Source organism: Lissotriton vulgaris, chromosome 3_1 (genome assembly GCF_964263255.1).
Source record: "Lissotriton vulgaris chromosome 3_1, aLisVul1.2, whole genome shotgun sequence".
Classification (NCBI taxonomy): Eukaryota; Metazoa; Chordata; class Amphibia; order Caudata; family Salamandridae; genus Lissotriton; species Lissotriton vulgaris.
The window spans coordinates 1,368,450,892-1,368,463,680 of record NC_141689.1 but is presented as its reverse complement, the minus strand read 5'-3'; the positions used below and the strand labels follow the sequence as shown (position 1 = coordinate 1,368,463,680).

The 12,789-nt window shown below is 42.8% G+C and overlaps 1 protein-coding gene across 1 annotated transcript in view; it reads right to left on the bottom strand.

The window, feature by feature from the left end:
* The window catches only part of LOC147727913 (coiled-coil domain-containing protein 17-like), a 751,707-nt gene that overhangs the window by 623,588 nt on the left and 115,330 nt on the right, over positions 1 to 12,789 (bottom strand). Inside the window, exon 2 of the mRNA XM_086961839.1 lies at positions 9,938 to 10,093. Coding sequence (XP_086817965.1) covers positions 9,938 to 10,093 — 156 coding nt within the window. The remainder of the gene's footprint in view (positions 1 to 9,937; positions 10,094 to 12,789) is intronic.

The window sequence follows — 12,789 nt, the reverse complement described above, 5'->3', positions numbered from 1 at the left end:
AATCCTTATTTGTGAGTAGCAAATTGCTAATCGCAAATAAGGAATAACTCCCCATTCATTCCTATGGGCCAAAAGGCCCATAGGAATGAATGGGGAGTATTCCTTATTTGCGATTAGCAATTTGCTACTCGCAAATAAGATAGCGATTTAAAGGGTGCCAGGGGTGTCCAAAGGACACCCTGTAGCACCCCTTAAATGCAAATTGAAACAGGTGTTGCGCACACACATGTCCAGAGGACATGTGTGTGTGCAACATGCAACTTAGTAAAATGCTTTTAAAAGCATTTTTCTAAGTTTTTGCTATTTACCGAGAGGTCTGACCTCTCGGTAAATAGCGGCCCGAAATTGCGAATTAGCAATTTAAAAATGGTTGATGAATTGCATTTAAGGAATCTCAAATAGAGATTCCTTAAATGTAATTCCTCGCAATTTAGCGATTTAGCAATTACCGATTTTTGCATTTGGGATGATGAATCCCAAATGCAAAAATAGCGCTCGCAAAGGGCCAGATTCTCAGAATCTGACCCTTTGCGAGCCGATTTCGGCTTGATGAATCAGGCTGAAACACTCTCCAAACACTCCTTACTTTAGCTATATGATAAAGTGTCAAACAGGCAGTGTTAGAAATTGGGTTGTTTGTGAGTGGGGTATGAGCCCTGGTCAAGCAACAGCCACAATCTCTTGCAGGGTGAACCACAAAAAGTCACTTAATTAAACTGTGCTTAACCCTGGGTAGCTTGGCACAAAAAGCCTTAGCTTAGAGGGTATGTGTAAAGTATCTATGCAGCAAACAAACAATAAAACAGTGAAAACACAACACACGAAAAATCTCAAACCAATCTAGAAAAATAGAGTCAATTTGAACTATTTGACAAGAAAACAACAAAAATGCAATTAGTAGAGCCAGAGTTATAAACTTTTAAATTTTTGTGTGAAAACTAGCGCCTAAAAGATCAAAGATCCAACCATGGACACTTAATCACATGAGGCAGAGTCAAAATCGAAAAATAAGATGAGTTAGATCAAGTCAGTGTTTGCTTTCAGACTTAGAAAATGTCTTGAGAAAATGTCCTGAGAAGGAAAAGTTCAGGGGGCAAGGCTGCAGGAGTTGTACAATGAGGAAGCACCATTGTGACGGAGTAACCTGTTCACCATGATCTACATCAGGCCCATAGTCTCTGAAAAGGAAATTGAAAATCTCTAGCAGGATGAGGTAGAAGGCTGTAGTCAAAAACAGTTCCATGATGTCAGATGCCTCTTTGGCAAAGAGCCAGCGAAATAGGTTTACTGCTACAGAGAAGAACGTAGCGGGAAAAGCTGCAAAGTCAATCCAACTGGGGATGCACCGTGGGTGGATAGGCGAGCACGTTGGTCCATGCCTCCTCCTGGATCTCAGAGCAGTTTTAAGCCAAAAATTATTTAAGTCCCCATTTTTGGGTATTGCCTATCTGGGCACTTTTAGCATCAACTCCAAGTGACCAGGACTGGGGGGGGGGGCACCACTAGGTGAGACAGGACTCACTCAGACTGGGTCCAGATGCAGGCTCAAGATGAGGGAAGCCTTTTGTGTCCCTGGGGCTCTGAACAGGAGGCCAGCAAACAAGCCACTGTGCCTCATTCTGGAGGGCCTGGGACAGTTGAAGATCTAGTTCTTGTCCCCAGGCAGAAAGCAGCAGAGAAGCAGAACAAGTAGGGCAGCAATCCAGGCTGGTTAGCAGTGTTGTAGAGACGCAGTCTAGCAAATTGGCAGTCCTTCTGAGGTCCTACTTTAACCCCTTGGGACGCGCGTGGATTTCTCCCACAGTGCGGGCGAATTCCACACGTGCGCGATTAAGACTGCCCCCGGCCGTCCAACGCACACGCCCACCGTGACGTCGGACGGCCGGGGGCCATCTGACGCATGGAAAGAGTTAATACTCAGGTGCTTTGGTTCTGGAAGGTGGAAAAATCTTCAAGATTGCAGCTTTGTAGTGCATGGAATTTCCTGACTACCCTGCATGGCTCCAAGTTGGATGAAGTGACAATGTAGGGTCGTTAGGTCCTTTGTATGAAGACAGAGCACAGGCTAGTCAGTTGTAAGTGGGGCTGTACTCAACTCCGCCCCTCATCCTGCCAATAGATGGCCCATTCAGGCACACCTAATCTCTCCTTTTTGTAACTGTCAGGGAGAAATTCATAGTCTAACTGTCAGCTACACCCAGTCATTGACCCAGGTCAGGTTACAGGAACAAAAGAGATAAGAGCGGAAAAATGCCAACTTTCTAAAAGTGGTATTTTTAAAATTGCCAGGAAAAATTTGGATTTGGCATTAACTTGTTTTTTTTGCATACACACCCGTACACCTGTACGCCGAAGCAGGAGGAGCTTTCCAGGTCAGCGAGTTGCACGCAGCGTCTCGCCGTTTTAGTGTCTCTGGATCATGCCTGATCTGCCGCCACCGCTACTACTGGCTAGCCTATTATGAGCCATCCCATCGCTCGCCCTGGCCCAGCCCACCTACACCACCCTGGAGGGCTATTACTGCTCCTTTCCCTCTCTCTAGTCCCCTGCAGTTTCAGGGGTTTTACAGGACTTTCTTCCTCAGCTAGCTGCAAGAGTTGCATGGGAGTCATGCTAACTTACATGCTCCCATGCCTTGCAGGGAACAGGTTTGTGCAGAGCCAAGATCAAGGACCAAGATGGAGTGTGGTGTTGGTGCCGTGGCCCAGGGGCTCTGGAGACATGTCTTGAGGCATCATAGTGACACTGCTGCATCTTCAGGGCAGGACAAGTCACTAGCCGGCCAATCTGTAAGGCCGCTCAGAAACCTGCTGCTCTTCTACGCTTTCTTCTACATCTCCCTATTCCATACCACCATCTATTTTTGACCCTACTGCTGCTGCTGCCTACTCCTGCCCTTGATATTCTTCAAACCTTTAAAGCCAACTCCTAGCCCCCACAGCCAGCCCAAAAGACCTTGGGCTGGCATTGGGGGCTAGGGCTAGTATCATATACTGTTAGTAACAGTCTTGGGAACTGGCACCCGACACACCTGCAGAGAGAACAGCAAGGTGAAGTGTAACAGCAGGGTTATCATTGTGGCCTGAGGGTAGAGCCGGTATGGGACTAAGACAGTCGGACTAGGTCCTGGTGCGGTCTGTCGCTCTGTGTGTGCCCTCCTACCTCTCTACCCACTGTATCCATTATAATCCTGCTCGAACTTCAGTCCTAATTTCAAATAAACACAGTGTGCGGTCCATCTATACCCTGGATCACCCCGCAGACAGGAGCACAAGCTTGGACAAGGCTTTTGCCCGGTGCTGCTTACTGGGATTCAGTACGCCTTGGAAAGAGTACCTCAGAAAGAGTGTTTACTCACTGCAAGGAATATGGGTCTAGGAACTGTTGAATTATTTCATAACCCACCCAGGGAACCTTTGTGTAGCGTGCTCATGCCCCCTATTATTTATTATGTGCTGTAGTGTTGTTCCTAATAATGCATAGGATATGCACTTTTAGAAAACATAAACTAAGGGATTGGTGTCCAGACACCCTCCAAAAGATATGTTAGCCTTTCGACCAACTAGCTCACAGTGCCATCATAAGCCCCCTAACCTTACCAAGGCGCAAATAGTTTCTGGCAACTATCAAACAACCAACCCTTGATCCTTCAGGGATCATGGAACAGCACTACATTTCGCTCAGTCACTCATGCTCACTCGATCTCAGAGAGAGAGAGACAAGGAATAAACAATGGAGACGTTTTCAATAAGCATTTATTGAACCAGCGTCATTCTAGAATAAAACATGTTTGCTGCAACAATCATTAGACAGAAACAGATAAATAATATTACAAGCACCAACAGAGTGAATAAAAGGTAGAATTATACCATGGTGCTAAAATAGTAACTATATGCAGGCTTATCAATACATGGCAGTAATCAAGGGTACTCCTATGATGCAACCCCTATCTAAGTGTACCTAGGTGCACATAGCATGTATGAAGGTGTAAAGCCAAGGATCCCCTAGGAAAGAGCTAACCCCATTACCTGATGGGAGAGAATGAAGGACCCCTTATTGGTTTGAGTTGGACACCCCGCAAGGGATGTCAGACCACTGCGTGTTGTAGCTTTCTGCTGGCCTGCCTTCAGCGTCTAGTGTCAGCGTGGAAGCTTCTCCTCTGGTTGCCCAGTGAAAATGTGGTTCTTTTATACCCAAATGTATCCTCAGGGATTCTACCTAGATATGTAATGGTTTGCCATTTCGTATGGTGGACCTGTCGTCCAAGGATGACGATAGCAGTGACTCTTGAACAGAGTTATTATACAGAAGATGGTAATCCTCCTGTGTACGTCCTGGGCGGGGGATTAAGATATGATACTAGAAATCCACATGCAAAATAAATGAGCACAATATTGGAATAACATTTATTCTGCACATAACTAGGTAAAAGGTCAGTGCCAGAATTGTTATGCAGAGCAAGGTAGAAAAAATGTAGGTAAAAGGTCATGTAGCTACCTAAGCTTATGTTGGCGTACACCGGGGCACATAACAGTGCCCCTTACCACGGTCGGTGAGGCAGCACTATAGCAAGACCCAGGGTTCTGGCCTCTGATGATACACTGATTTTTCATTACATACTGTAATTAATTCATAAATACCTGCCCCCAATCCTGATTCTGGCACTGACATATTCCAATCCGTCTACATCAGCCCATATCATCATGTGTTCAGGGAGAACATGGGGGCAGGTCAGCAGACAATCAACAAGAAGGGGGGTGCGAATAATGCCTCCAAGCAGCCCACCAGGAGAGATGTGTCTACCATCACTGAGGATGAGGGTGTTGAAATCATGATTTTGCAAACGTCATCCCCACCATATTACACGCACGCCTCAATATCACTGCCAAACTCACCATTGCCTAAGTGCCCTAGGATCACAGACTATTACTTCATTTCCAATAAATCCTTCTCTTTTAGTAGGGGCAGGACATCAGAGAACTCTGTACCCTGCCCAGGGCTGTGAAATTTAATAAAATATCTACTTGACCATGGGGCAGGTTGCATCATAAATCTACTTGTCCTGTAACAAAATCCAACTTCCCCTTTTGTGCCATGTAATGGGGCGACAAATTACGGCAGCAATATCATTATATAGGAATTCTGATACAGCCTCTCTGATTATGCTAGGGCTCGTACCGTACTAGAGTTTGAATGCTAGCAATTCCCTTATGTTGCCACGTTCCTGCAGATGTACACACTGGGGCTGAAGGTAGTGGTAAGCAATAGTTACAGTGTTGAAATCCCATTTTGAGTCTGTGCAAACCTACTAACTTGCATGTTTTAAGGGTTTTCACCAGCTCTTCTCTAATCTTTTCTTATACTGAGAAAGGTTGGAAATGTACTCCTGGCAATGGCAGACGTAAAACTTCTTCCTGGTTTGGTTGGAGGCCCAGCAGCTCCCACGCCAATAAGGTTTTACAAAAACCATGCCTAAACTAGTCAGGCATTGACAAAACCAAAAGCTTGACTACCAATTTCAGACCTACTGGCTCTGCCAATGCTTTCTTATTTTTGTTTACCATAATCGTATTTAAACTGGTTACACTGATTTTCCATTATGAGTATTTTTGGGAAATACTAGCATCCATCAACATGTAACTAAATGAAGCTGCAAAGATATGGTACCTAAAAGTTTACAGTAGTTTGGCAAAATGTTTTTTTCCTACTTGCATTTTTTTTGTGAACATTTTATTTTGAAAGCAAAGAATCATCACTCTTGCTTTCAAGCTTCTGCAAATATTTGCATCTAATCAGAGAGCATTCTGTGAGCATTATACATAGACTCATGTAGCTCAACTTTAAAAACGTGTGTGCACATTCTTATACTGGAACCATTGTCAGTAGTGCAGTGCGAGGTTACATGTAATTTGAGTCCACAACCTCATATTAAAGGCTTTGCATTCATGAACCAAAATTCAAGTTTGAACAGCATTAACACATGGACAAAAATATTACCTTCACTGTAGACAATGCCTTTCCCTGACCCATAATGTGGTACTGTAAATTGGCAGCCAAAGGGTTTGTGCTCTACGGGATTGGGCCTACTTGTTCCAGGGGCAAAATGCACTTGAAAACGTGTTGCCCTTGACCCCAAACAATAGGTTCTGGGCATCGGGCTATAGGAATTACCACACCCCTGCCTGCCTCTTAGTAGGTGACTCCAGGCGCCCCTCAGTGCAACACTAAGAAGTTTCCACACCAGCCATAGCCCCCTGGACATGTGTTGCACAACACTGATTACTTCAGCCCAAGTCCACGCTTCAGAACTGCAGAAGGAAAGCTTATCACTCCATTTCTTCCTGACCAGAAACTAACATTCCCAATAACTCAAATAGTGGAGAGGTTAATACCAGAAATAGCCTGGCTGATGCGACCAGCATGGCATGCCAGATGGCCAGTCAAGTATTACTCAGCCCATGCGCCCAACTAACCGACTGGAACAATACAACTAGTAATTTTGCGTGCTACATGATTCCTGCCATCTCACCCAGTCCCATGAAACTGAGTCCCATTAAGTTGCATTCGCTACTCTTCAAGGCTCACCCTCCAGCTCAATCATGGGGGGACCTAGCTACCCCTTTAAATAAGAGGAGCTTGGATCTCATGACTCTCACAACTCTGCTTCACCGGTTTAGTCTGACGTGCTGTCGCTTTGGGAAGAATGTAGTTTACAGCACAAATCACCCTGCAGCCAGAATGACGGTACATACCAAAACAGTCCCAGCACCAACCTCTGGAATGCCTTGCTCAACAACCTAGACACAGTTTCAGCATCGCTGATCAAGAAGCCCATTTGAAACTGTGTGGTATTATGGAAGGGCTAGGCATAGACAGAGCTGTCATTAACACCATTACGAAAATGTATTGTGCCTCCAGCGCTGTTGTTATGTTTGGGCTGGGTGGGGAGTGCACCAAATTAAATAGGGTGCACAGAGGCGTTAGACAAGGATGTGTCCTCGCATCGTTTTTATTCTCCCTCTATATAAACCATCTAGAGAGGGTTTTAGTTCTAAGGTGCGGGACATATTCCAGATTGAAAATCGCTCAATACCAACCCTATTGTATGCAGGCGAAGCTGTTATACTGGGCCATACACTGGTAGCTCTGCAGCATCTTCTGAATGCTTTTAACTCCTTTATGAAAGGGCTAGAGACAAAGATTAATACTACCAAATATTTTGTAATGTCCTGCGGTTCTAGGTCGGGCCCGAGGCCCGCTCTCAAACTTCAGACAATCCTTGTTAAACAGGTTACGAACTTTAACTATCTGGGGGTAACCTTCAACTGCAAGTAGTCCTCGTCCCAGCATATAGATAAATGAAACAATCAGCTTGCAAGGAGTATCAACACAGTTTTTTCCTTTGCTGTAAAATTGAGCAAAAGATCGCTCATTCAAATGTTGGCCATTTACCGTGCTAAATGTGTCAGACTGGCTACCTATGGCACCGGGGTGTGGGGCTCTCAGGTATAAATGCCACTACAGACCACTGAAAATAAATGTACACACTGCCTCTTGGGTTTATCACCATCCACCCCCTCTTTTATTACACACGGGGACTTAGGGCTTACGCATTTTGAGGATGTTTTAGGGACTTGTGAACTGTTATTGTGGCGCAGGATCTGAGTAAACAAAGCCATCTCCCTAAACAGACTGCTAATTATGAACTGCCTGTCTCTTTCACAGTCCCTTGATATCCCCTGGCTAAGAGGCATTAGGGACTTGACAGTTGTCCTGGGCAGGCTGGACTTATCTGAAGATCCCCTGCGATCCCAAGGCCACAATATTCCAAAAGACACTAACGGATACATGCTACATGTTCTGGGAGGAAGCAAGATGGGTCAATGTGCCTGCACACTCCTCTTTTATTCATTATTTGTATTCTGATCCCTCCACGCATTGTGAACCATTGTTATCGTATGACACACAGCACTATAAGCACTTTATTTTGCTAAAGTTTCGCCCCAACATTTTCCACAGACTAGTCACCTTTTCTCAGTGTAATGACTGGCTGCGTAACCTTGTGTTTTGCCCATGTGATCAGTGTCAGTTCAAAGCACTTTACATGTAATGCTTTTTTGCACATTTTACTCCCCTCATAGACTTATGATTTTTAAACCCTTATTCAAGCTTTCCTTTAATAGCTGCACAAAAGCCTTGTACCTTTTGCAATCCTTGGGATCAAAGGAGATTGCTTTTATGGCTAATTCCTTTTTTGAAGCTGGTGCTAAAGACAAGGAAATTGCACCGGCAGCTCTGCCCATAAGAATGACATTTTTGTGTACTGAACCCACAGACTAATTTGGATCTTGTCTTGTATTGATTTCACAAATATTTACTGAAGAGCTGAATTTTAATCTATGTATTTTTAGCATTCTTATGGCAAATGTCTTATTTTTATAGCATTACATTAGGAACAAAACCCTCAGGACTGTATTTTGTGTGTAATCTCATTTTATTTTGGGCCGCGCTGCTTTAAACCGTTATGTTTATTTTATGATGTACTGTTTTATATACTTTTATGGTCTATCTAATATGACCGAATGAAGTTGATTTGACATGACTTGACTTTAACCATTAAAGGAGGTTTATCATTATAATTTCAAAGGCACCAAACAAATATATCTCCCTGCTCCCAATTAGGAATTAAAGCTTAATAAATGTAATAGGAAAATCCAAATGCTATCCTATTGGAGGAGTAGGCCTCACAGTAGTGAAAAACAAATTTAGGGGGTCTTCTCTACCAGGACACAAAAAACTTAAATGTACGAGTCCAACCTTTTAATCACACATCACTCTGCCCTATGGGCTACCCAGGGCCTACCTTAGGAGAGACTAATATGTAATAAAAGGCACGTTTAAGGCTTGGCAAGGGAGTTCTAATGCCAAATCGGCCTGGCAGTTTAAAACTGCATTCAGGCTGCAATGGCAGGCCTGGGACATGTTTTAAAGTGCTACTTAAGTGGTTGGCACAATAAGTGCTGCAGGCCCACTGGTAGCATTTAATTTACAGTCCCTGGGTATATGGTATACCACTCTACATGGAACTTAAAAGTTAATTTAATATGCCAATTGGGTAGAAGCCAATTTACCCATATTTAGGGGAGAAAGCACAAGCAGTTTATTACTGGTTAGCAGTAGTAAAGTGCTCAGAGTCCTAATGCCAACAAAAACGAATTCTGCAAAAGGGTGAAAGGTAAATGGCAAAAGGTTTGGGGTTGACCTTGCAGATATAGCCAAGTTCAACAAGTAAATTTGAAGGAAGACAGCCCCAAAATACTTGTATAATAGCACCCAAACTAGTTGTATCTAAATTGTACTTGTATAACCCAACTTTAGTAAGACCATCATGCTTTTCAGTTGAATATATCCAAATGCTTTGATGTGACCAAACTGCAGAAGGTAAGTATCAAATTTTAGCTAAAAAAGAAAACTCTTTACCATGTTTGAGTACAAATGTTGCCTACATTCAGGGATACATATGTCTTCTCGAGTAAACAAACAAATGAAAACTATCCGCTCAGTTGCAATAGCTCTCCATGCCTCAGCTTTCGATACATCACCTATATATGTAATCCAATAACCACAAACTGAAATCTGATTTCTGTGCTCGACAATAAATATATTTTGCAATAAAAAAAATATACCAGCTGTGGTGTCAGTCATTAAAGGGTCAGTCTGTGATTTTTAAGTCATGTGCAAGGGGAACAAATGAATGATCAACATGCGTTATGTTAAATCAAGGTAACTCACTCATCACTGAGTCTAATCTGATGTTGGGTGGCGGGGATTCATGTATGTGATATTTCACAAGCCAAACATTTTGCTTCCACTATATTGACACATCACTAAATTTTAAAGTACATATCTATCTACAATCCGGTGCTGCTTCACTCACCTTTCTAATCTGCACATGCTGTTCCTGACTTGAATCTTCTGCAGGAGTGAGAGCATCCCTTTCCTTCTTATGCTTTTCTTCCAGAAGCTTACGTTCTTGGTCAATGCGCTTCTTCTCCTCTTTTCTTTTATGTTTGTAATCCCTAAGCTTCTCAATCTAAAAAATAAGACAAAGAACAGTGAATAAAACAGTGTAGGGCACACCGAAGCGGACAACATAACATCTTTGCTAATATTAATTGGATTTTCATATATATATATATATATATATATATATATATATATATATATATATATATATATATATATATATATATATATATATACTGAATAAACCATAGGTTTCAGGGACGTTATAGTTAGTTGGACATTTCACTCGTACAAAACCAGAGAAATTAGGCCGTTATAGTTAGTTGACTACCTATAACTCGAATGCCCGCAATGCACTGCTGATGACGTCACATATTACATCACTCATGACATGGTCAGTGACATCACTGATGACATCACTGATGACATCTCAAATGACAACACTGATGATATGCCCCCCCCAAGTCATCAATCAAGCCCTGGGGAGGTGGCGATCCCCTGGGCTGCGGGGGCCCCCGTGGGCCTCCGCACACTCATAATTACATTTAAAAAAGAGATCCCCGAGGAGGTGGCGGTCCCCGGGGCTGCGGGGGGGGGGGCTGCGTGCACCCCGCAAATCATCAATCAAGCCCCAGGGAGGTGCCGGTCCCCGGGGCTGTGGGCCCCCTTTATTTCATTCCTGGGATTACCCCCGGGACCTGGTCCACCAGGGGTTTATAGAAAACTAAGCACGATTGGGATTTGCCACCCAGCGCGAAATTGGCCGTTTTAAAACAAAATGCTTTTTATTTGCCTGGGGGTCCTTGTAGGACCCCCTGAGCAGGCCTAGGGGGTCAGGGTGTTTCTACCCTGCCGCCTTTTCTTGTTTTTCACCTTTTGTCAAACGGCGCCAAAGATATTGGCAAATTAAAAAATGCTTTTCCTATGGAAACCAGGTCCCAACTATAACTACCTACTGGCGACCGCCAGTAGGTAATATATATATCACAACAAAAGTAACATAAAGGGGTTCTTTACTTGCAGTGCGTGTAAAGCCTGTAGGAATAGCACCAACCGTAAGGAGGTAAAACTTTCCCAGAGAAGACCAGCATACATGATTAGCAAGCATCTATCATGAAGTTCTGATTATTGTGTATATTGTTTAGAATGCCCAGGCTCATTGCATTATATTGGCAGTACTAGCAATAAAGCCAAATAAAGAATTCTCAAGCATTTACGGGCTATTACCAATGAGGATAGACAATATCCAGTGGCAAGACATTTCAATGAGAGACACAACAAAGACACAAGTTTGTTCAATTTTTGCGCACTGGATAGAATCCCATTACTTGAGAGAGGGGGCAACAGGGTTCAAATGTTGCGTAGACTAGAGTCTAAGATAATCATCAAATATGAAACTACTTATCCAAACGGTCTTAATACAGATGAAGAATTATCTGTAAATTTGGGTTAAACGACTGTTTTAGGATTGTGTTTGATCTCAGAATTTGGATAAGAATTTCGACATGAGTTTTATTGAAAATAAGTTTACAGGTTTTTGAAGATAAATATGCAAGCTGATTTAATATTGTTTTTATGATTTTGCTGGTTATACAGGGCATGAAGAATGCAAAAGAGCTTATATCTTGGGGAAGCTGCCCAACAGCTGAGCTGTGTAATGCCCACTTTAAGAAGGTGATGGTTCGGCACACTGTCAGTACTGTTGTGTAGCCCACTAGGGCAGAATAGGACACTAACAAGAATTTATATTCTCCCACTTGGGAAGAATTGTTGTTTTTTCCTAAAGAAGAGAATAATTTCTGTTTGAATCATTTTGGATACCAGCACAAGACGGGCTAGTCTGTAGAGTACCCACAGGGGTGGAAATGCAAATGTCGCAAAAGTAAATTATAACCCCGTCACAATGTATATGATTGTTTATTGGTTTAATACCAGTGTTATAATAGAAATGGATAAATGTAAGCAATCTTCCCATGTAACAAGATGGCCGCCAAAGTAAACTTACAGAATGCCCTGTGAAGTCCTACCTCTATGGCGATGGTTAATCACATGCATTTATGTTTTGTAATGGTAGACGTAAACTGACACATGAGCAGGAAGCCTTTGCTTCGAAACGCGTTGGGACATTTTCTTGGTTTTGCCTTGACTTAAAATATTCATGCTGAACGAAATTGAGCCCTGACCGACTTGCTTAATTGCTGAAACATGATTGCTGAGAATTGCAGGGGATGCCACCCGGTCAGGGCAGCGGTTGTAAGAGGTGAGGGAATCGGCATCTGAAATATATATATATATATATATATATATATATATATATATATATATATATATATATATATATAAAACCAAGGTTCCCCCTCTAAGAAGAACGACACAGGCTGCCTTTGGATGCTTCAAGTGGATTTATTTAGGGCACAGAATCGGCAGCTCCCTACCGACGCATTTCGCCACTAAGGCTTGGTCACGGTTAGCGTGTACAACTTCAAAGTGCTATTTACATGGTGAAAAATCAAGTGCATAGAGGTAGGACTACAGTACATCTATTCAGCCAGTTTGGTCGCCATCTTTGACTGGTGTAATGCAACAACAATTGACCAATTGTTATCTAGTACATTTTTACACAAAACGAGGCAAAATAATATACATCTGGCCATCCAAAGTTCATAGTCAATTACTAATAAAGTAAATTTCCAAGGATTTCCGCCAGTTGGCGAAATGTTTATCCATTTGGGTGCCGTTTTTGAAGCAACCACTTCAAAATGT